General features: G+C 37.8%; 1 protein-coding gene across 2 annotated transcripts in view; it reads left to right on the forward strand.

Moving 5' to 3' along the window:
- HSD17B4 (hydroxysteroid 17-beta dehydrogenase 4) overlaps nt 1-23,509 on the forward strand; it is a 62,426-nt gene that overhangs the window by 3,258 nt on the left and 35,659 nt on the right. For both annotated transcript variants that reach the window (XM_059492452.1, XM_059492453.1), the window contains exons 3-15: nt 3,831-3,938; nt 4,467-4,526; nt 5,642-5,663; nt 5,760-5,806; nt 6,566-6,650; nt 9,406-9,593; nt 11,961-12,052; nt 12,629-12,653; nt 14,297-14,425; nt 20,165-20,271; nt 20,951-21,184; nt 21,607-21,658; nt 23,014-23,085. In XM_059492452.1, coding sequence (XP_059348435.1) covers nt 3,831-3,938; nt 4,467-4,526; nt 5,642-5,663; nt 5,760-5,806; nt 6,566-6,650; nt 9,406-9,593; nt 11,961-12,052; nt 12,629-12,653; nt 14,297-14,425; nt 20,165-20,271; nt 20,951-21,184; nt 21,607-21,658; nt 23,014-23,085 — 1,221 coding nt within the window. The remainder of the gene's footprint in view (nt 1-3,830; nt 3,939-4,466; nt 4,527-5,641; nt 5,664-5,759; nt 5,807-6,565; nt 6,651-9,405; nt 9,594-11,960; nt 12,053-12,628; nt 12,654-14,296; nt 14,426-20,164; nt 20,272-20,950; nt 21,185-21,606; nt 21,659-23,013; nt 23,086-23,509) is intronic.

The raw sequence follows: 23,509 nt of genomic DNA on the forward strand, positions 1-23,509 counted from the left end.
TCTGTGACCAGAGAGTGTGTTGTCTTTGGTAAATTGTGCTCACAATCTTCCAATATGACCATTTGAATTTGTGAATATGTTATCTTATAGTACTGCCTCTCAAGAAAGAAGTTACTGAAATGTAGCTCAATAGCATTGTTTCTTTCTGTGGCTCATGGGACAGAAGAGCCGTCTGGTGTCGGTGTCAGTGCCAAGTAGCTGTCAGTAACTTCTGGTGGTTTTGTAGTTCCTTGGTTGAACCTTAGCAGGGCGTATTTAGTTGTGAAAAATGCTGTATCGCAAGGCAGTCCTGTAGGTTAAGTTGTATTTTGGGTACTCACCAGCAGTCAGCATTGCCATTTTTAGATTGGCTCTTAGGAAAAATCTATTCCCTGGAAGGGTTGTCAGGTGCTGGAACAGGCCAGAGAGGTGCTTGAATGACCATTCCTGCAAGTGTTTAAAAGATGTGTGGATGTGGCACTTATGGATGTGGTTTACTCCTGGACTTGGCAGTGTTACATTAATGGTTGGACTTAACCTCACAGATGTTTCCAGCCTAAAAGGTTCCTGTGATTTTATAGTTTTGCTGCCTATTGATGAATTTGTACAGGTACTGTTGATGAGTTCAAGATTAAATGCTTAAAGAGATTTATGGACAAGACCTTGCTCGCTGTTTTTGTTTGTAGTTTTCTAATGACAATGCCAATCTCAGTTTACAAAATTTCAAGAAAATTGTTTGGTTTTACTTTATTGATTGAAAATGACTATGTATGTAGACAACTTAAAAAAAAATCTGGGTTTTTTCTTATTTTGTTTCTGTTAATTGCCTTCTTTGATACTTGCTGTATTTACCGTGGATGTGAATAATTCACATTGAGTTCTTATTCAGCAAAAATTATGTCACTAAATCAGTCCAAATATTTTGTATGGACTCTCTGCAGATGGTGGTGGTCTTACTTTCTGGAATGATCTGAAAGAAAATGTATTCTATTGCCTGACCACAGCTAATGCTCCTTTATCTCTTGGCCTTATTGTGTAATAACTAAACAGTAAGTTAAGAATTGACTGTAAGGGCAACTTCTTGTTTCCTTTTGGAAACTTCACCACACTTCAGCTTGTCTTGCAGTATTACCTCTACATGCTTGTATTTATTTCTCTTGTTCTCTTACAATTCTAACTTCAAAGAGTTGAGAAACTACTTGTATAATCTTTAGTTTTTTAAAACTCAAGCAGATATGAGGCTTATATCTGCCTTGTCTCTTTAAAACAATTCCTTTTTATAAGTTATGGAAATAAAGGTATGTTAAGACCAGTGATCAAATACTCTGGAGGAATATTTAGAGTAGTTGGAAGAATAACAGTAGGCCCCAACATGACGCCTTTGTCCAGTCCTGCATCTCTATTGAGTGAGTTGCTGTTGGTGTGGTTAAGTTGACAAGAGCAGCCTAGGTGGAAAACTCTCTTCCCATCACCCTGAGGCTGCCTGCTACCACTGTTTTTTGTTAATTTTTATCTCCTTCATGCCTCTCATCAGGAAAAGTTGAAAGTAGGAAGAAGGGTTGATTTGCTTTTGTCTTGCATCCGGTGTCATCTCCAGACCTACCGTTTCTTCTGGTCTGTCTGAGGGCTCTTTTGTTGCTGTTTTAGTTTAGAGTCATGCTTTTGAAGCATCTCTCCTGGTATGTATCCTATTTGTATTTTTGTTTGCGTAGTGAAATGGTATTGAATTGCATGAGTCCTTTAAAAAACGGACTAGAAGATGCAATTTATCAGCACACCTACATTGTTCATGTGTGCTTGGTTTGTGACACCAGAATACCACAAGAAATCAGCTGGCTTACTGTTTAAAAAACTTGTACTGTAGATGTCAGGTGCTCTGCACCAACTGTTTCACCCTTCAGATTTGCTTTTGCTACTCTTTTGTGACACACTCCTAGCCTTAGAGGAGTTCTCCAAGATTCAGACTATAGCTATGCTCTGCTACAACCACTACAGTCTTTGGCTCTTTTTGACTGTGTGATTTCAACTGAAAATTGCATGATGTAAAGCTTGGGCATATAGTAATGTTATTTCTCTATTTTGTTGTTAGGGGCTTTTTTTCATTGTTCAATCACAGTCATGGCGTTACTATTTTTAAAACCTATAATAGCTCAACTCTTTCTTGCATACTCATTTTTGTTTCAACTCCATTAGTGCCTGTGCTCAGCCTAAGGTACTTTACCACCTCTGAAAATTTTACCAAATATTTAATTAGGTTTTTGTCAGCAAATTACTATTGAAGTGTGGGATAAGCATATATAAACTTGTCTGTGGTAGAGTTGTAAGGCTTTAACAGGACTGAATGGTTTGTGTATGTTTACCACCCAAATTGTTCACTCTTCTTTCCCAGGTGTTGTCCCTGATTTGCTTTCCTTTAATACCATGGATGTTTCAGGCTGAGCAGTCTGCCTGTGTTGCCTATCCTAACACATCACTACACTTAGAAATTTTCCTTAATTCTTTTCACTTGAATTGTGTTTTCTGCATGTTTGGATTGTTAGATATTGATCTGTTAGCTTGGAGATTTTTGTCTCCTTTGTTTTTTGCATCAGTGTTAAGGTGCTTGTACTTTCTGCTTAAGGCTGGGCATTTTTTGTGTTTGGTTTGTTTATGCTTGGTTGTTTTTTCTGTTTTTTTTGACATGTCCCTCCTCTTTTGATGCTCGCTTCTTCTGGACTTTGGCATTTTTATTTGCTCACAAATTTTCTGCCATATTTCTACATTTCTCTTGAAGTGCAGCACACAAAGCTGAATATAGAATTCCAGATGACGCTTCTTGATCTGGATAATACAGTGATTTTGTGTGTCCTGCTAGCCATGTTCCTGTTTACATAGAGAGTTAAAAAAAAAGGCACAAAATGGGTCTATTTCATTTTGTCATGATACAACAGACTTGGCATGCTGCTTTTCATCAAGACCAGCAAAAACATCCTTCATATTTTGTGGATTTTACTTTGGCTTCTAGAGGGTAGAAGTTAGAAGGCAGAAAGCTGGAATTCACCATAGCAAAAGACTCTTTAGCAGAATACCATTGTGGCATGTAAATTCAGTCAGTTCTGGCTTTTTTACAATTCCATTTTGAACCCATTTAAACAACTTTTTACAATTTTTTAAAATTCTTTGTCCAAATACAATGTTTTATGGGATTTTTTGGTAGTGTTTTTGTTCCCCTGGTAATTCTGTGAAGCTGTGGGATGTGCAGGAGTGCAGCAGAGTGTGGCAACATGACCTTCCAGCTGCCATTAGTGACGTGTGCCCCAGTGTGGAGAGCAGCCTGGACCAGCTGTGTGTGTCAGGTGGGCCTCTCACCCCGCAGGAGCAGGATCTGAAGCTCCAGAGAAGGCACTTCTCACTTTGTTCAGACAGCTGGGTCTCTTCCATGATGGTGGTGGCTAGTAACAGTTTAGCAACTCTATTAACAGGAATAAAGTCTTGCTTACGGTTCATGCAGTAGTTAGAGACTGGAATAAATTGCCTGTGATTGGGGTATAATCTAGATCTTTATCTCTGAACTTCAACACAATTACAGAGGTAGCCTGGGCAGGGCAAGCAAGTTGAATACATGATGGAGGGGTGGAAAAAGGATTTCCATGTTATTTAAAGAAAATGGGATAATGTATGTTGCACTGCTTTTAAAAAATATAGTTGTATGTCCTACTATTTTTCTCTTGTCATCTGTGGTTCTCAGTAAGATCCCAAATGCAGCAGGCTTTATTAATATTCCTTATAGCCTCCAGTGTGATAATGAGGTAAGGACAGACCATGAAGTCTGAGTGCTAACAAAAAAAATTTCATTTCTTTGTCATGCATAGTGAATGATCTTGGAGGTGATTTTAAAGGATATGGCAAAAGCTCCTCAGCTGCTGACAAAGTTGTTGATGAAATCAGAGCAAAAGGAGGAAAAGCAGTACCTAATTATGGTATGTTATTTATCCAGATGAGTATAATGCTTTATCTGTAGGAATAGTGGACATGTTAAATGAAAAGCTGATGCTGCTTGTGAAAGATTACTGCCAGCTTACCATTAACATATACATTAAACTGGTGTGATACTATGTGGAGTGGGGAGACAGATGCTAAAAGCAGGTGCATTAATTGCCTCATTTAATTAAGATTTATCTACTATTGCCCTTCTCTTTTATCTCAGTTTTTAACATTGAAGTATTAAGTAGCCGTTCATCCGCAGTCTTCAGATGCTAAATGGGAATGGATAGTTCTTGCTTGCTTTGCTTTGTGTTTTTCTGGCTGTCACAAATGTTGTGCCATTTAGATTTGCTGTGTGGGATTTGTTTTACGCCATATGCAGATAATGGCTGGATTTGAATTTAGTTTTCACTGGGGCGGTGTGTAGTTTATTTTTCTTAGATCTGTGGAATTAGTTGTTAATATCCTGGAAGTGCAGTGTATCCAGTTAATTTTAATTGAGAATTTTTACTTTTTTCTTACAGATTCCGTAGAAGATGGTGAAAAGCTGGTGAGGACAGCCCTTGAGGCTTTTGGGAGGATAGGTACAGTTGCTTAATTCATGTAGAAAATTGTTTGCAAGTGCAAAGCCATTATAAGCAGTGCAGTTAACAGCCTGTGTATGAAATACATTTTGACCACACTAGTACTCACCAATTCTTGGTGCCTGTAGTCAGTGAAATCTGAATAAGGGGCTTTCAGCTTTTAATCTGAATTATCAACTTTTGTTTGCGTTTTTTTTATTTGTTTTGGGTTTTTTGGCTTTTGTTTGTTTGGTTTTTTGTTTGTTTGGGGTTTTTTTTTTTGGTTTTTTTTGTGGTTTTAACGGAGGTGTAAAGCTTAGTATATGTTTCGTATTTTCCTACACTTCAGAATTTTGGAACTTCAATAATGGTTAACAATTTCTGTCACAAAGCACAAAGTCTATGACTGTCACAAAGCACAAAGTGTTATGACTGACTGCACAGAATTAGCATAAATAATGTTGCTGAAAGCAATATTGCATGTTTTTAAGCTCTTCTGCTTACATAAGGGCAACATGCATTAGCAGAAATTAAAAAAGAAAACCCTAAGGTATTTTATGTAACTGTTAAAGCTCTTTTTAGCTATGTGATTTCCACTATTTGAAATCACTTGGTGAGTTTAACTCAGGGTTAAATGGCTTAAAGTACACATAAACAATGCCAACAGGAACCCAGTTAAATATCTGACAAGAAATTGTTATGATCCTGGTCACTTTATCAGCTTTGAGACTCTGTAGTTCCTCTAGTTATCATTTGGGCTACTGCAACAAAGGTGGTGGCATAAACTGCGTAACTGGGGCATTCTGAAATTCAAAGCAGGCTTCAAAACTGTACAGCATAGCTGCATCCTGCAGATATTGGATTCCTAGGCAGCCAGCACTTCAGAGCTATGCCTGCCTTTCAGGCTTTGTCCCATTGAGGTCCCTGTTGGGTTGAGAGTTGCCTGTCCAGAAGTTTTGTGTTATAATATTTGTTCAAGGATAGATTCATTAATCAGGACAAGGAGCTACTGAATATATGTAATATGATGTACATGTCCACTGTTCTTGTGTGAGTATATTTGGAAGTGGGAGAAAAATAGAAACAAGCTTGTATTTTATCAGTGCATTGAATTAGTTACCTTTTTTTTATTTCAGATATTGTTATAAACAATGCTGGGTGAGTATACCTGTCCTGTTTGAGTGTGTGCTGTCCTTTTTGTGTAAACAAATGTTGATCTTACATCTGTTTTGTTTTCCTAATGTCGCATTTTAGGATCCTGAGAGACCGTTCTTTTGTTCGGATAAGTGATGAAGATTGGGGTGAGTTGATTTTAAAGCAACTTCCAAATGTTCTTTCTGTGTGAAAGATGACATGTACATCCCTCCCACGGGAACAAGAAAGAAAAGACAGGGAAGGCTTACCTTTTGCCCTGCAAGCTTAGTGGAAAGCTGCTTGTGTTCAGTGTGCAAACCAGGTCTGTGCTGCAACACGTGGTAGGTCTCTGTAGTTCCAAAGGGTAAGAAAGACTTTTCTTCCCACTCTGGGTTGCCAAATGCAATAAGAAAAAGAGCCATGTGAATTACACACAATAGTTTTTGTGAACACAACATTCCTAGTGCCAGCACTGAGTGGCTGAATACTAAACAGGCTTAAAAGACCCAGAACGAAGCAGAGAGGAAAGGAAACTGATGTGCCAAGGGACAGAAGAAAAAGCAAAACCTTCATTGAGGTGGTAGATGATGATAAGTCAGTGGAGGAGACTTTACAAGGAGTCTGTCTTCTGTGCTTCTGGTCTGAGTCTAAATGCAGGAATTTTGAATACTTTTGAATTCTGTACAGAAGAGGCCCATACAAGAGGTGGTATATGGGGGCAGCCCCTTCATAATCAGTGTATGTTCAGGCAAGTACTGAAAAGTTGTCTGTCAAGACAAACAAAAAACCAAAAAAAACAAAACAAAAAAACTCCAACAAAAAAACAGTGTGAAGGGAGTACATTTTTGTTATGAAGAGGAAATATGGTGCATTTCAATCTGGGAGACAAATCCTGGAATTACTAAACTGATGTTAATTTGTTCTAGATATAATTCACAGAATTCATTTGAGGGGATCGTTCCTGGTAACCCGAGCTGCATGGAATCATATGAAAAATCAGAAATTTGGCAGGTAAAAATGTGTGTTCTGTATTGCATTTTTCAGTAGGGTATAACAGACTGATGCATGACCAAACAGTGAAGGAGTTTTGCATTCTTTTCTTTCACTTTGTCAGGGTTGAAGCAAAAGCAGTGAAAATGTCTGTACAGTTCTGATCCCTCCTTTCCGCTTCCTCAGCCAAATGTTTGAAGTTTTTTTTTCCAATATATTTAAATGTATTTTTCTGGCTCTCCCAAATGGAAGTTGTAACTATGTAAAAATACCATGTCAATTAATGAGGACTGGTTAGAAATGTTTGTTACTTGTGTGTTACTGCAGTTTGAGGGACTCTTGTTCTGCTCCTTCTTATTCAAATGACTGGTACATGCAGTTCTGTTTGTAGGCCATGGATTTTTTTCTTTGGTGTTTAGTTGTCATGAGTTTTCTTTGTTTGTCAGTTTTAACCCTTTGGACAAACATACTTGTCTTAAAAGTTATGGGAGTGTTCTTAGTATGTTTTTGGTATGTATTACTGTTAGGTGAAAAAAAGTGCAGTGAAATCAGATATTTTTTTCCATTTTTGTGATTTTATCAAAAACCTTATCAAAGCACTGATTATATTAATCTTAACCATACCCACGTGTTTAAAACTGTGTGAGCTATTTTCTCATCCCGTGACCTAAACATTTATTCTCATCCAGGGAAGTGAACTGTGAAGATAGTGAAAGTCTGGGAGCTAAAAATTAAATTATTTTTTCAAAAACAGCTTAATTCTAGAGTTGCATGCATTTAGAATAATGTTTCACTTGTATCCTTTTCTGTATTTGCTCACATGACAGTGGTAGTGAGTGCCTCTGCAGTTTATGGGTAGACATGTGCCATCTGCAAAATGCCTGCTTTGTATAGAGTTTGTAGTTTTTCTTCATCATATTGAACCACTACTTGCAACGCTTCTCTTCACTTAAATTAAAAACATTAAATTATTGGCAGTGAAGCAGATAAAAAAAGTTAAATGTATGTTGATCCCAGCTATGCTGTGTGTTTAGATTTCAAGTAGATTTCAACAGAATCTGATCAGGCTTTGTGTTGTTTTTGCATGGCCTGGTTTTTGGTAGTGGGGAAATCACACAAGGGGCCTGTGAGAAGCTGCTGGAAGCTCCCACTGTGCCCAGCAGAGCCAGTCATTGGTGGCTTTGACAATGGACATGGTGCTGGCCAAGGCTGGGCTAGTTAGAGGTGATGGTAATGCCTCTGTGATAACAGATTGGAGGAGAAAATCAAAACAAAATTTTGAAAAAAAAGTTTTGAAAAAAAACCCACATTTTTTTCTGCCCAGAGACGAGAAGGAGGTGAGAACATGTGAGGGAAACAACATGGAGACAGCAAGATCATTGTAGAAGGAGTGGCAAGAGGTGCCAGAGCTGAGATTCTCTGCAGGCTGTGGTGAGACCACGGTGAAGCAGCTGTGCCCCTGCAGCCTCTGGGGATCCATGGGGGATGTAGAGATCCACCCATGGAGGGAGGTGCCCACACCAGAGCAGGTAGATGCCTGGAGGAGGCTGTGATCCAGCAGGAGACCCAGTGGAGAGAGAGGGCCCTTGTCCCAGGCTGGAGCAGCCTGTCCTTAGAGGACTGCACCCTATGGAAGGAGTGACCCATGTCTCAGCAGTTTTGGGGGGACTGTCTGCCTGTGGGAAGGACCCATATTTGCAGCAGGTGCAGTATGGCTGCTGCTTGTGAGAAGTGGACCCTCATTGGAGAATCTCATGGAGAACTGTCTCCTGTGGGAGGGACCCCATGGCCTCACAGGGAATGGACTCCTCTCCCAGAGCAGCAGAAGAAAATCTTGGTGATAACTGACCAAACCATCATGCCCTGTCTCCCTGTGCTGTTGGTGGGAAGGATGGAGGGAGGGGTTGAGGGAAGAAAAGAGCTTAGCTACTTCTCATTATACTTCTCTGTACCTCTCAGTAATAAATTAACTTGTACATTTAAGCTGAGCCTCTTTTGCCCTTGGAGTGTTTTCTCCCAGTCCTTATCTCTACCCATGAACCTGTTGTTAAATTTTTCTCTCCTCTGCCCACCTCTGGCAGGGGAGTGTGAGCAAGGCACCTTTGTGGTATTTGACTAGTGTCAAACCATAACAGGGTTCCTTTAAAAGTGAAGGTGTACACCCATTTCTGCAGAATTGATATGACCTGCAGCACAGCATTTTCTTGCCTCAAACCATCTGTGAACTGCCGTGGTTTTAGAGCTCTCATGTGAGCAGTTCAGTCACCTCCAAAGCAGTAATGGGAACAGCAAAGAGCAAGACTTGTCTTCCTGTCTTCTTCTGTCATGCATTTAATGCATATTAGAATTCTTTAAATGTGAATTCTGTCAGAACAGATCTTCAGATATTACCAGGTAGTTAATATTAAAGGAAGTGATTTTCAGTCAAGTAATTTTCTTCTGAGTGCTGAAATCTGTTAGTTGTGAGAATAATACCAGCTGCAGTGAAGATCGAAATGAAATTATTTTTCTCTGTACAGGAGAAAAATAGTGTTGCAATATTACTCAGAAAGCCTTTGTTAGTTTTCTGCTACTCTGACAATGTGTCAGGATTTGTGAGATGTTTGCTATCCATCAAACATTAGTTACCTGATTGTTAGCAAAACTAGCAAATAATATTTTCTTATTGGTTTTGTGGAATATGGGGACTATAATGCCAAAGGTGGCAAATGTTGTTGTGTAGAATCAAATAACTTGAAGAAATAATTTAATTTTTTTTCTTCTCTTCTCCCTTAAGAATAATTATGACATCCTCAGCTGCTGGAATATATGGAAACTTTGGTCAGGCAAACTACAGTGCTGCAAAACTTGGCCTTTTGGGTCTTGCAAACACAATTGCAATTGAAGGGCGGAAATACAACATCCACTGCAACACCATTGCTCCTACTGCTGGATCCAGGTTGACCCAGACTGTCATGCCACAAGGTGAATAATTTAAGGTCTACATGTACTGGTATTTTTTGAAGCACAACAAACTCTCTTACCTCTTAGAAAATGCAAATCCTTCACACTTCATGTACTACCAGTTCATTTTTCCTACTGTCTTTTTGTCTTTGAACTGTCAGCTCATTCGCTTTGTCTGTTGTGAGGAATTCTTACTTTCTGACACAAGATATGAAGCAAATTTTCTTATTTGCAAAAGCAATTTCATGTAGCAAGGCTCTTTAATTGTAATCTCTTCCAAGATCCTCCTACACTAGTGGAAAGGCTTGTTTGTTTCATCAGATGTGACATCAAGTATGTGCATAAGTTGTCTGCACTTGTTACAATATTGCCTAATTGCAAAATACTGGGTTTTTGCACAACATGTCATGTGTGTGCTTAGTGGTTCCATGATCAGCAGGAGATGATAGTAAACTGAGTTGCTTAATTTTTCTTTATTGCACAGCTACTAATCTTTGAAAGTTTGAGCAGGTTTAACAGAGTAAGTGTGCATAAGTGTAAATTTAGGATAAATAGACTGACTAATTACTTTGGCAAATGACCAGAAGAAAGAAAAATAATTTGGGGAGGAAAAAAAATGTCAGTTAAAAGAAATGACTCTCAGAAAATCTTCTAGCATCAGCCTATTTCATTTCACTCCTGACCTTCTTTTCTCTTATGATGAGCAGATTTCAAAGCCAAGGAAATCATCACATTCGTCAGACTGACAGACAGGGTATTGGAGAGTAATGTAATTTTGTATGTTAGGCACAGATTGAATGCCTGAAGTGGCCCGGTTTAGATCTAAATAATCCAGGTGGTCATGACTCTAGCAGTCTTTTAAGTTGTAAGTTCCAGTCATTTATTGGAATTGTTTATAGAAGATCTAAACACATGAAGCATGCAATGTAAAATGGATTACAGTAGCTGGCAAGTTCTGAAAATATTTAATCTACATAGGATGATAAAAAATACCTCAGAATTGTCTTTCTTAGTAATTTTAAGAAGAGTGAGATCCTTTGATTTCTCTGTAAGATACTTACAGCTCTGATGATACGTTTCTTATCTTGTTCACTCAATTCCTGTCCAGATTTTCAAATACTCCTAAAAGATTTGAATGCCACAGCTTAAAAACATTTTCAGAGGTCATCAAATTATTGTTGTTATCCTAGTCAGGACTTACCTATTTATCTTCAGATGTCTGCAGGCACCTATCCTTTTTCATTGCCATACAATGCCATGCATTGTTATGTATGTACAACTTGACCCACATGTTTTTGTTCTTTCTAAGAACTCTTAAATGCAGTTTGCATCTTTTGTGTAGTTGTTTTTTTTTTTTTTTTTTTTTTTTTTTAATTCTAGTACCTATTTTTAAATTATTTAAAGAGTGGATTACAAGCATTAATAATAATAATATAGGGCTAGACTTTGAGACTAAATTATGAGTGGCATAAAGTAGAATATTTTGGAAAAGACTAATGGGTTTGCTATGCACTTACAACATGCCATATTAAATGAAGTTCAACTTTCTTCTACTTTTATGGAACTTCTAAAAATGAACTTGTGTTTACCTTAGTTTTGCTATTAAAGAAGTACTTGAAGTGATAGGCTTTCCTAGCTCTTCATCTTGGAAAATCTGTCTATAATTGAAAATGCTTGATGACCTTTAGATGAGGAGCAGCTCTATATCTACTGCTGTTGAAAGAATAATATTCTAAAAGCTGAAAAAGGAAATTAAGCAAAGTTAATATTCAGACAGTGGATAGAATATATGATAAGAGCTGCCTGGACAACCACACTGTTCCATGGCAATGTCTCAATTTTCAGATAGCTTTCTATTGTACTAGGTGTCAATGAAAATTCCAAAATAGGGTTGATATGTAAATTTAGCAGGGAGATAATTCTCTTTATTGTTTAGAAAAACCAGCATTTCCAAATGAGATCATTCTTAAACAATCAGCCGCTGCAATTATTTTCGTAATGTCTTGTCTGTATAGTTGACTAGCATACTAAAAGGAGAATTGCTCAGGTAAATTTCCATCAGGATTATGTATACCTGTCTTGTCCTTGTTTCAGGCTGCCATCATGTGGAAATTTAGGAAGGTTGTCTGGCTTTGCAGTCTGCATGTAGCAGTGTTCCCAAGAGTTAAACAGGCCTTCGTCATGGGCTTAGGCAGCATATATGTATCTCACTGCATGCTGGTATTTATTGAATCTTCAAGTGTTTCATTTACCTGGTCCTTTCTTTTCATGACAGAGCGCTGTTGGTAAAATTCTCCTGGTTCTGCTGTTCATAAGAGCATGTTAGATTAAACTGGTGAAACTGCAGAGTATTTCTATTTCATTATTCCCCTCTCCTATTTGCTCTAGATCTGGTCGATGCTTTCAAACCAGAATATGTTGCTCCCTTAGTAGTTTGGCTTTGCCACGAGAGCTGTGCTGAAAATGGCAGTCTGTTTGAGGTAATTTTTTTATTTTTCCTTTCTTCTCCCTCCTTCCCTGCCTTTACTCCTTCCCCAATATCAGTTGTTTTATCTTGTCCAGCCTTAATCTTTTTGCTGAAACTAATTGAACATGTGTGAACTACATACTCAACGTAGACAGAAGAAATATTGATCTAGTTGTGCAGTATTTGACAAGTACTTCAGGCAGTCACAGCTTAGTCGAGTTCTGGTCTGTGCTCAACATGCTATCAATTTGATTATTACAATTCTTATTGTATGCTTTTAAGGTTGAAAAGATACCAAAATTCAAAAGGCATTTTTGTTCTGAAAATCATTCTAACATAGAAAGTAGCTTGCAGGAAGGAGTAATTACTTAGTTATGATATTCATTATAGGTATTGGCATCAAACTGCTGACTCATGTATTGGATGGAGACTGTTTTATGTTGATCTCATTCAGGTGCTTAACTAAACTGTTAATTAAAACCAGCAGTAATTCAGAAATTCTTAATATATTGAGTTTTGTTTCCCAGCATTACCACAGCTTTGCTTTGTGACATGTCCTAAGCTGATGATATTCTTTTTCTCTTGGCAGGTGGGAGCTGGGTGGATTGGAAAATGTAAGTACTTTATGTTGGAGGATTGATCTTGTTTTTGGAATTGACATTGAGACTTTCTTTAGATGTAACCTGTATGCTCAAGACATTGTTTACTGAGGCAAGAAGATGAATAAAAGCCTGGGGTTCTGAGGAAACTGCTTATATTTGGTAAAAGTTAAAACTTTAACTTCATGTGGGAAAAACTGGTAGCTTAGGTATGTTACCAGTTATAGGTATGTGCATTGTTATGCTTTTGAACTAACAGTAACTGAAAATCTGCCCAAGTAACTTCAACTTTTTGATCCTGGGCATAATTTGAAGTAGAATTTGTGGTGCTAAGTATACATTGCTGCCTTTTCTTGTTAACTTTAATTTTTCATGATATAAATATCATATGCTGATAAACAGGCATATTTTTCATTTTTCATTTCTCATTTCATCTTTTTCATTACTTTCCACTATTGCTTATGCTTCTATTAAAATACTAGTGTGTAGGCTTGTTAAGGCAATTAGTGTTCTTAAATAATCAGCTATGCTACCCATGTATTTTCCTTAGTCACTGCAGTAACCAACTTAAATACTAATTTCAGGAAAACTTGCAGGAGATACTGAGGACTTATGAGAACAAAAAATTCAGTGTGTGAGATGCCTTGACTTTTTTCCTAAATCCATTGAACCTGGTACAAGCACTGTTTTCATGAACTGTACAACTTTTCAGCCTACATGAGTATCATCAGAGGGTTGGAAGTAGGGCTCTTAATTCAGGAAGTCATTTTGCTTACTTTTAATTTTTTTTCTCCAACTTGATAACAATTTTGTACATTTCTAACTAACTGCAAGTGTTCTGTGTAACTGGAATAGTGTTTCCAAGAGGTGTGGGCAACAGATTAAAAGAAGCAGGTTAGCAGCACAAAACGTCTTGCTGCCCTTCACAAGCAGTTGGGTTTTAATGCAGCTGAAAATCTGCACTTTGATCAAGAGAAAATGCCATTTTTCATCATTATAATGACTATTGTTGTAGTTACTGAAATTAAACCATGTTGTTCATGAGGTACCAATATAGCCTTATTCATTGCCTTCTGCTAATTAATGGCAAACCCAACATGACTGGTTAAGTATTTGAATTACAATCCAAGTAATCTAAGTCTGTATCCTTATGGAACTAATTTCACACTGGCCTTACCAGTTTCTCTCAGGTTACAGTATTGAAATACAACTTCAGAGACCATTTAGAGGTGCTGGCTACTGGTATTAAGGTTCTTTTACAGCTAACAAGTGGTTTTCACTTTTTCCCTGTAGTTTTCTATGCTTTCAGAAGATACCTAAGCAGTAGTAGTCGAAGTCATGTGAGTTGAGAAATCCTGTAGATGAATACTAGCTGCAACTTTTCAGTAGACAGAATCCTAAAACTAGTATTTCAGGAGAGTGAAAAGTCTGTTACAGCTTCAGTGAAACTTAAAACCAGTGCTGTTCCCTTTCTAAATGCTAGTTAAAGCAGTGAGCCCTTTTAGTCCAGCAGTTACAATGTTGAGTTACATTGGAGTACTTAAAGTGTTTCCCTTGTGGTACCATCTTGAAGGTAGTGGCCTAGAGGAAAGTTGTATAAAGAAATGAAAAGCTTCTTTGTTTGTTACTGGAACTCTCTGGCTGGTGTTTCCCACTAGTGCGCTGGGAGCGATCCTTGGGTGCCATTGTCAGGGGAAAGAATCAGCCAATGACGCCTGAAGCAGTGAGAGATAAATGGGAGAAGGTGTGTGACTTTGATAATGCCAGCAAACCCAGAACCATCCAAGGTAAGGGAGACTTTAATTTTGGGGCCATTCAGGCTGGGGAAAACAATGTTTTTGGGAGATCTTATTGCAGCCTTTCAGTACTTTATGGAGGCCTCTGAGAAATAAGGGAAAGCTGGGACAAATGTATGCTACTGCAGCAGGACAAAGGATAATGGTTTTAAGCTAAAAGAGTATCAATTTAGATTGGATATAAGAGGGAAGATTTTTACAGTGAGGGTGGTGACACGTTGGCATGAGTTGCCCAGAGGGGTGGTGGATGCTCTATGCCTCAAGGTCTGGTCAGACAGGACTCTCAACAAATTGATTTACTTGAAGATGTCCCTGCTCAGGAGTTGATGGGGACTAGGACTAGCTGACCTCGGAAGATCCCTTCCAATCCAAACTATGCTTTGGTTCTGTATATGTGGATAGCTTGGGTAAGCAACGCTTAGAAGAGAATGATTTCTTTCAAACACTTGCTGAAACTTCAAAATTTACAGAACTAATGAATTTTCTTGCAAATGTGCTACATTAATAATTTTCTGTTTCAGTATGGTCAAATCTTTCAATTCTAAAGCAACTGCTGTATTGTTACCTATTAGTTATAGTTTCTAGAGAAGTGACATCATTGTCATTGTAAGCATTAGAGTCAGACTGATGACAGTGTTTTATTTTATTGCACTGACATGCAGACAGCATAGTGCAATAGAGAAATTGTGTTTTCTTTTCAGTCCTGGAATCTTGGTTTTCGGTGAACATTTCACTACCAAAAACCTCTGGTTAAGTTGAGGGATATATCACAGCAAAAAAGTTCTTACTGTGCCTTATGTTCTTGGGTCACATCACCCCCTTGGCTGGTGACTAAAATGATTTTCTCTTTCAGTGCTTTGTATACTTTTGTTGTTCCTTGCCAGCATTTAAGAGTGCAGGGCAGGAGAGGAAAAGGTATCCATATATACAATGTCAGTTAAATTTCAGAGATAACTAAATGCACAGTAGATGTTCAAGCCGTTGGCTCCAAAATCCATTAGGATATTTTGTTAAAAACCTTAAAGATATGTTTTTAGATGCCTTTACCAGAACCAGCATAGTACACACTTTGTCCTTTCCCTCATGTCTTGGCACACTGGGGAATGTAACCATCCAGACAGTAGTTCTAGGTCACCTTACTGATCCTTGGCTTACAGGTATCCTGTTTCCAAATGTATGCAAGTTTATACATGTTCTCTGTTCTGCAATGAAATGGTATTTATAACAACATAGTTCCAGCTTTATCACTTCTGATCTGTTCTAGGACCTGTCACCTGAACTATGTTACTTTTATGGGTTGCTAGCAGTAAAGTGTTGTAGACAGAGATTTCTTTTCAAAGTTGCTTCAACATTGTATGTGGTATTTCACATCTGCCAGTTGATGCTATGAGGAGGAAAAACTGAAGATTTTGAATTTCTTCTGAACTTCTTCTGAACGTCAAGTAAAAGTGCTTACAATAAAATATGGCAGTTTTCTACAGTCAGGAAATCAAAAATGTTACATTGGCATGGATCTTCCATGCCTTAGCTTCTGTTATGAACTTAGTCAAGATATATCTTTTTCCTTGCAGTGCAGTCGAGCCACAGATACTGAATAAAAACTTGTGTATTAATTGTTGTATTGTGTATTTGTGAGAATCAGCATAAGGATCGAGGAAAATTCTCGTTGGCTGAATAGAATTTTTTATTCTATTAGAAGTTTCTTCTGCTGTCAAATTCTTTATTGTCCTCTTTATTGCTTGAAGGTAAAGGAAACTAATTAGAGTACTTGCAGTAAAGATGAAAAAGGTACAATACCTGACATCTGCAAGTTGAAACTTTTCCTGCAGATTTCCTTATTTTGAGTGATATGATTTTGTGAAGAGCATTTGTGTACTAACCATTAGGTGCAATAAGAAAAAGGAAAACCCAGAAAGGAATTAGATAAAGTATTTGCTTTTAATGCAGTAGAAAACCCTGTTTGCTACATTAAAATCTTTCATTTCAGAAAAATCTGAGATGCTAATCTTATTTCTCCTTTTAGTGATACTGATAAGAGAGGCTTGTATTTTTTACATAAAGCAGAAAGACCAGATTAAGTGTGGTGCAGAAGCATCTGAATGCATGGTACAGGCTGCATTACGTCACTGTTGCACCATGCACTGCATGTTGGTGCAACTCCCAACTGTTTTCTCCTTGCCTTCATAGTGTACTACTTGCTCTTGTGTCATTGCTCAATTCTTCCTATTGTGGAAAGGGAATCAGACTATGTTGTGGTAGAGGCAGAGGACAGGCATCCCTGTCTTGCAGGCTTTATACTGTACACAGCATTCTGTAGTATCTCTTGCACAAGTCAGTGTGTTGTTCTGTTATCTAGGGGAGCAGAATTTATTGTGTCTATGACGTGGGTGAGGCACTCTGTCTCAAGCTTCTCTTCAGTTGAGAAAATGTGAGCCAGCTAAAGGTCTGTAATTGGCTGTTAGAAATTTTTGTGCATTTTAAATTCTTAGTAGCTATCTATTTACAGAAGATAACTCAACTGTTCTCATTTTTTGACTTCTGGCACGTCTTAAAAGCTTATGTCTGACATAGAACAAATTAATGTAAAACACATTGAAGGTGTGTGTGTGTATACGTATGCATACTTTGTGTGAATACGAAGAATTTGTGTAAGAGGAGAAGTGTTCCAGTTTCAGTGTCAGCTTTTCTTATATGTATTTAAAAAAAAGTTTAAACACTTGTGGTGTTTTTTCTGTTGTTAAGGAATGTGATTCATATGCAATGTCCCCTTATTGGAAAATCAGTACTTTTGGAAAGAGATGCCCTTCGTTGTGACTATTTTCAACCTTTGTTCTCCAGCTTAGTCTTTTCCTTTTTTTTGCTAATGATTTGCTGTACAATAGCAGGCCATTCTGAGGTGATGAACACTTAAGGTCATAGAGTTCACTGTTAGTCCAACAATTTAAAAAATACCCCTATACCAATAATAAGATAATTGTGTTAATTAAAAGTTTCCTACTGGGTTTGTTTCTGCCAAAATTATACCCTTTGGTATAATTGTGTATTTCTTGGATCTTAAAAAAAAGTTAGAAAGAAAGTTGGGAATTACCATCCTGTGAGCCTCAACTCTGTGCATGGGAAGGTCATGGAGAACAGGGAGGTGATTTGAGACAGCCAGTACAGATTCACCAAAGATGTGTTCTGTCTGACCAACCCAATGGCCTTCTGTGATGGAGTGACTTCATCAATGAGTAAGGGAAGGCCTGTGAATATCATCTGTCTGAACTTGTGTAAGGCCTTTGACACCGCCCCCCATAACATTTGTCTAAATTGCTGAGCTGCGGATGTGACGGACAAACTGTTCAGTGGAGGAGGTGTTGGTTGGATGGTCAGTGTCTCAATGTCCACATGGTGATCAGTAGTGAATGCTGTCCCTCAGGGGCCTGTGTTGTGAGCAGGACTGTGTAATAGCTTAATGACATAGATAAGGGATAGAGTAGAGCCTCTGCAAACTTGCTGAGTGTGCATGGAGCTGAGGAGTGTGGTGACACACCTGAGGGATGTCATCCAAAGGGACCTGGACAAGCTTGAGGAGTGAGGCCATTGGAGCTTCATGAGCTTCAACCATGCCAAGTGCAAGATGTTGCACCTAGGCTGGGGCAAGCCCCAGTATCTAAACAGGATGAACACATTAGAAACATCCCTGTGGAGAACTGCTTGGAGATGCTGGTGGATGAAAAGTTGGACAAAAGCTAGCAATGTGCGCCTGCAGCCTGAAAAGTCAGTTGTATCCCAGTGTGCATCAAAAGAACCACGTCGAGTAGGTTGTGGGAGTTGATTCTGCCCCCCAGAGGTCCCCTCTCCACTTGAAGTACGACATCCAGCTCTGCAGTCTTCAACACAGAAAAGACTTAGACCAGCTCTGGAGCAAGGCTAGAGGAGAGCTGCAAAAATGATAAAAATGATGGAACTCCTCTTCTAAAGGGAAAGGCAGACAGAATTGGGTTTGCTCAGTCTGGAGAAGAGGAGACTTCAGTGACACCTTTTTGGAGTCTTTCAATACTTAACTTTTTGGCAGGGCCTGTTGCAATAGGATGAGAGGTAATGGCTTAAAACTAGGGCTTAGTTTAGGTGAGCTATAAGGAAGAAGCTTTTTACAGAGATAGTTAAACACTGGAATGGGTTTTGCATAGACAGGTAGTAGATGCCCCGTCCTGCAAACATTGAAGGTCAGATATGACAGAGCTCTGAGATACCTGGTCGAGTTGAAGAGTGATCATTGCAGGGGAGTTTGATCTTTAGGGTCCACTCCAACCCAGACTGTTCTATGACTCTGTGATCTCCTTAGTGTTCAGCCAGACACTAGCCAGGTGACCAACTTTATAGTCCACTCATATCATACATTCTGGAAGAAAGACTCCTTGAAGAGGAAATGCTACACCATTATTATTTTACAGGCTACCTTTGTACTATTGATCCTAATTATGCCAGATAATGTTGTCAAAAATGCATGTTGTTAGTCTTCAAGTCTCACCATTAAAAGTCATCTTTATATTCCTGCATGTAAGTAATTTATGGCCATGCTAAAGTTGAGGAAACATTCAGGTATGCTTGGAGGCCAAACCTGTGTTCTCCTGTGAAGATTTTAAAGCAATGTGAAACCTTCTTTTGTTCATGCAGAAAAAGTAGAAACAGTCTATTACTTCTCCCAATAGCTCTGTATTGCTTTTCTTTTATTCAATTAATGAATGAACAAAGGGATAAAAGAAATTACCTTTCAAAAGGTTCTTCCAAATTTAATTATTGTTTTGCACATTTTCACATTATGTAAGTGTCATATTGTGACACAGCTTATATCTAAAGAGGAAGCTTGTCTTTGGCAGAAGAGGTGACAACATATACTTGTTTCTTAGATGTTCCTTTTCTTCACAAAATTAAGGCCACAAACAAATGTTACAATGATTCTGGCAGTGAGACTGGTAAGCAAGAGATAGTTCAGGAAAACAGGATTCTGCAAGAGGGCATGCAGTTTACCTTGCAGGTTTTTTAGAGTAGTGCTGTGTGATAGAGCAACATTGACTTAAATCAAGCAGCAGTGCAAGTCAGTATGGGCACAGGGGTTTTGAAGTGGAGGGCAGTGACTGTGTTAAGGTAGTTAAGAAATGATTTTGCATTTCTCTGATTTAAACATGTTTTTGTTTTTCTGTGTGAGATTCTCATCACCCTTTGTTTGATTCTTTCTAATGTTTAATGTTGATTTTAGCCCTATTAAGCTTCAAGGAACGAGTTGTTCTTGATGGCCTGCCGTGACCATAGTTGAATTCATGCATCATCTCATTTATAATTTCGTCATTGCTCAGTCTCAGGCTTATTTGCTTTTCTATCTGTCTGATTCAGGAAAGAGGGTAGCAGTCAGGAGATGTTGCAAATAATTCTCATAAGAAAATCAGTAGTACTTTTCAGATATTTGCTTCTCAGACAGTTGAAACGTACACCAGTCATTATCTTCTCCTTTACACATTGAGATAAGTGTCATGGTTGACTGGTGGGTGCAGAACTGATGGAACCTGTGCAGAAATCACCTTGAGCAGCACACTGCTCAATTTACAGATGTATATTTACTGTGTTTAAAGGTGAACTGAGAAATACCAGGCTATATCTCATTTGCTGATTGATGTGTGTATTTTGTGTCTGTAACTGGAGTGTTTCATGTATGGTTTCTAAAAGTGAGTTTTCAATTCCTTTCTCTAGAGTCCATAAGTGTATTGAGTGATGCTCTAAGTCAGATAGAATCTCAAGGGAATATTTCTATGAATTCAACAAGCTCTGGATCAGTGGTTTCTTCTTCTGTTGACACAGTAAGTACATCTATCTACCAGATGCACTCAAAGCTGCATGAAAACCTTGAGCAGAGAGACCAGCATTGCTGCCCAGCTTGTACTCTGGCTTGCTGTCTGCAAAAAAGAAAGGTGGGGTTTAAAATGTGATGTGAGGAAGCAGAATGAAAAACCTCTCCAGACTCCAGTCTTTATTTTTCCTATTGATGATAGGAAAATTTAGGGCTGAATAGACTCGATAATGCAGAATCTAGGTGCTTGTAAGTTCTGTTAAGCATCTCTAACTGGGGTATTAGTCAGAAAAGTGAGAGAGCTTGGGTGTTGTTGGGCAGTGTCATTTTGTCCTTCTCTATAGGTAATTTTTCCTCATTTCAGTCTTATTACAGTGTTAATTATTTCAATTGTGGTTTGTTTTTGAAAAAAATCTTACACATTGCTGAGAGTGCAGTTATATCAAGTTATGCCATTTATTCTTGAGGTAGATTGCTTGAAGCAAGGTATAATGCCTTGCATTTGGGTTGCTTGTATTGCAATGAATACATTAATATTTTGTGGTGTATTTATTACTCATACTTTATGTGTACATGTGACTGTGAAGACGATCCTCAGGCATCAGGCTTGATAGAAAAATTACAGAAAGAATGCAAGTTCAGTATTAACTGGTATTGATTTTTATTTTATGCTGACTTCTTATTTCCAGGCAAGTATTGTTGGCCGTAAACTGGGTACCAACGTGTATAAATATACTCACTTGGAGCCTATTCTGTATGCACTTGGTGTGGGAATGTCAACTAAGGATCCAGACCACCTAAAATTTCTCTTTGAAGGAAATGAAGAATTCTGCTGTTTACCCAGCTTTGGAGTAATTCCTGCTCAGACGTCAATGTTTGATGCTGTTCCTTCTCTTTCAGGACTAAATATTGATCTTGCCAGGGTATGGAAGAGTAAAGTAGCCAATTTTCCTTGTGTGTCATATATCTGAAAGGTGACTTCAGTTAGTATTTTTGTAATATTGTTAAGTTCCTTTTGTTCTAGAAATTGAAAGTTCAGTGGTTTGTATTCTTACATCCTAAGAAATTATTCATTTACTTCACTTGTATAATGCATCTTCCTATGATGAGATGTATGATGAATTTGATATTCAATTTTACTTTGTGTTCACTACTCTTTTTTTAAACCATAAAAGCTTAAAACTTTATTTGAAAACATTTTGGGGATGAAATCATAAAAACAAAAGAGTAAAACTTGTTTTTTTAAAATTTGTTTGCTTTGGACACTTTCTAAAATAGCTATATATTGACTTGGGGGAGAAAGCAATATATTGATGTAATTACAGCGCTGTCTTTCTTTACATAGATGCTGCATGGTGAGCAATATCTGGAGCTTTATAAACCATTACCAACTTCAGGTCAGTCCTTCTGTGTTGATGTGTTTTTCATTACAACAGTTTTTTCATTACAACAGTTCCTGTAGCCATATTGTAAATGGAAGTAGGGAAGCTTGTTTCAAACTGTAGCACTGCATATCCTTTTTACTAGGAGTGGGGGAAAAGAGAGGCAACCTGTTGTGTTCTTGAAGGAATTCTGAAACTGTGTTTTTGAGATTAGGTGTTGCTTTTCTACAGTATACTTAGTAAAGTATGCATCGTCTTTGATACCATAAGCAAATGCACTACATACCTGTGGATTATTCATCTTATTTGATACTAACTACCAAAACTTTAAAATATTTCAATAAGGTTGTATCATAAAAATTTTGGGATGTTTACCTAAGAATTCTTCAGCATTGATTGCGTCTGTGTGCCTGTAAGAGGATAAGATTTAAACTATGGATGTAAAAAAACAAATGGACATCCTAATGAGGAAGCTAATAACAAGTACTTTTCTTTCTGTCAAAATTCTCAAGGCATTAGTTACTGCAGTAGCAAATTCTTTTCAGAGATGGCTGAGTTTTCCCAGATTACAGTATCTGAGAGTTACTTGTTACGTTAATTCAGGATATGCATGTGTCTGGATTTCCTCACTTGTAGTTTATAAAAATTAAATTTTTGAGATTTTAGCAAAAAAAAAAAAAAAATCAAGCCACAAGTAAATGGGGGAATTTTTTTGTTGAAACAAAAAATTATCTGAAAATAGTATTTAATACAAAGAAGTCTGATGATTAGTAACGAATTGCTAGGACTTCATAAAGGTTTTTGGTTTTGCATTCTGTAGGCTGATTTATAAACACATGTGTGTCTCTAAAGTGATAACCTTTATGTCAAATTTCAGGGAACCCCTATGCCCAGGCTCTGAGCTGAGCTTCTCTTCTGTAGGACTGTGGATGCCTTAGCCCTCCTGAAATCTGTGGACAGTCCTTAAATGATTGGATCTATCTTTGAAGATAGCAATATGTTTGAGTCTTAAGAGTGATGTGTTTAGCTCTGAATACATGAACTACAGCAAAATTCTATTTAAAAAAAATCCCAGAAGTTATAAAAAGACCCCAAGCTAACAACACTCAGATCTTCAAACCAAGATTTGCAAAGATTCCCAGATGCTGTTGTTATAGTCAGGACGATTGTAATTAATATGACTTTTACAATGCTTATGATAATGTTGATAATAAGAATTACAGTAATAATAATAATGACAGCAACAATAATGATAGTAGTAGGTAAGGAAGTTAGTAAGTAAGACAGTTAATAAGGAAGTGTAAAGAGTGATCTGTGGGCTTTGTTCCTGAAGCAAAACCTTACAATGTGTCCATATTCTATTTTTACAGGAGAATTAAGGTCGGTTGCAACTGTTGCAGATATTCTGGACAAAGGATCCGGAGCAGTCTTGCTAATAGATGGTAAAATGTTTTATGGCTTTTGATGGGGGTGCAGTTACATTTATTAGGCTTCATTTTTAACTAGCTGTACCAATAACTGCCAGCCCTTCCACAGAGAAGACTTTTAGCTTTTTAAATCTCAGTGAGATGTGGCAGTGTAATTGTTCTTGGTCAGTTAACCTACTGAATTAGAAACACTTTCTTCCTGTGCAGGTAGAACAATGCACCATGCAATCAGATCAAAGTGTAATTGTTCTTGGGTAGTTAGCATACTGAAATAAGAACACTTTCTTCCTGTGTAGGTAGAATAATGCAGTATGCAAACAGATCAAAGTTTTTAACAATAATAGTACTTCATCCTGCTTGAAGATAGCCTGTTTATATCCTGCTACCCACAGTAAGGGGGTGTGTGTCTGCATGCTTGCATGTGTTTTGTGGGTGATTT

This window comes from Ammospiza nelsoni, chromosome Z (genome assembly GCF_027579445.1).
Source record: "Ammospiza nelsoni isolate bAmmNel1 chromosome Z, bAmmNel1.pri, whole genome shotgun sequence".
Lineage (NCBI taxonomy): Eukaryota > Metazoa > Chordata > Aves > Passeriformes > Passerellidae > Ammospiza > Ammospiza nelsoni.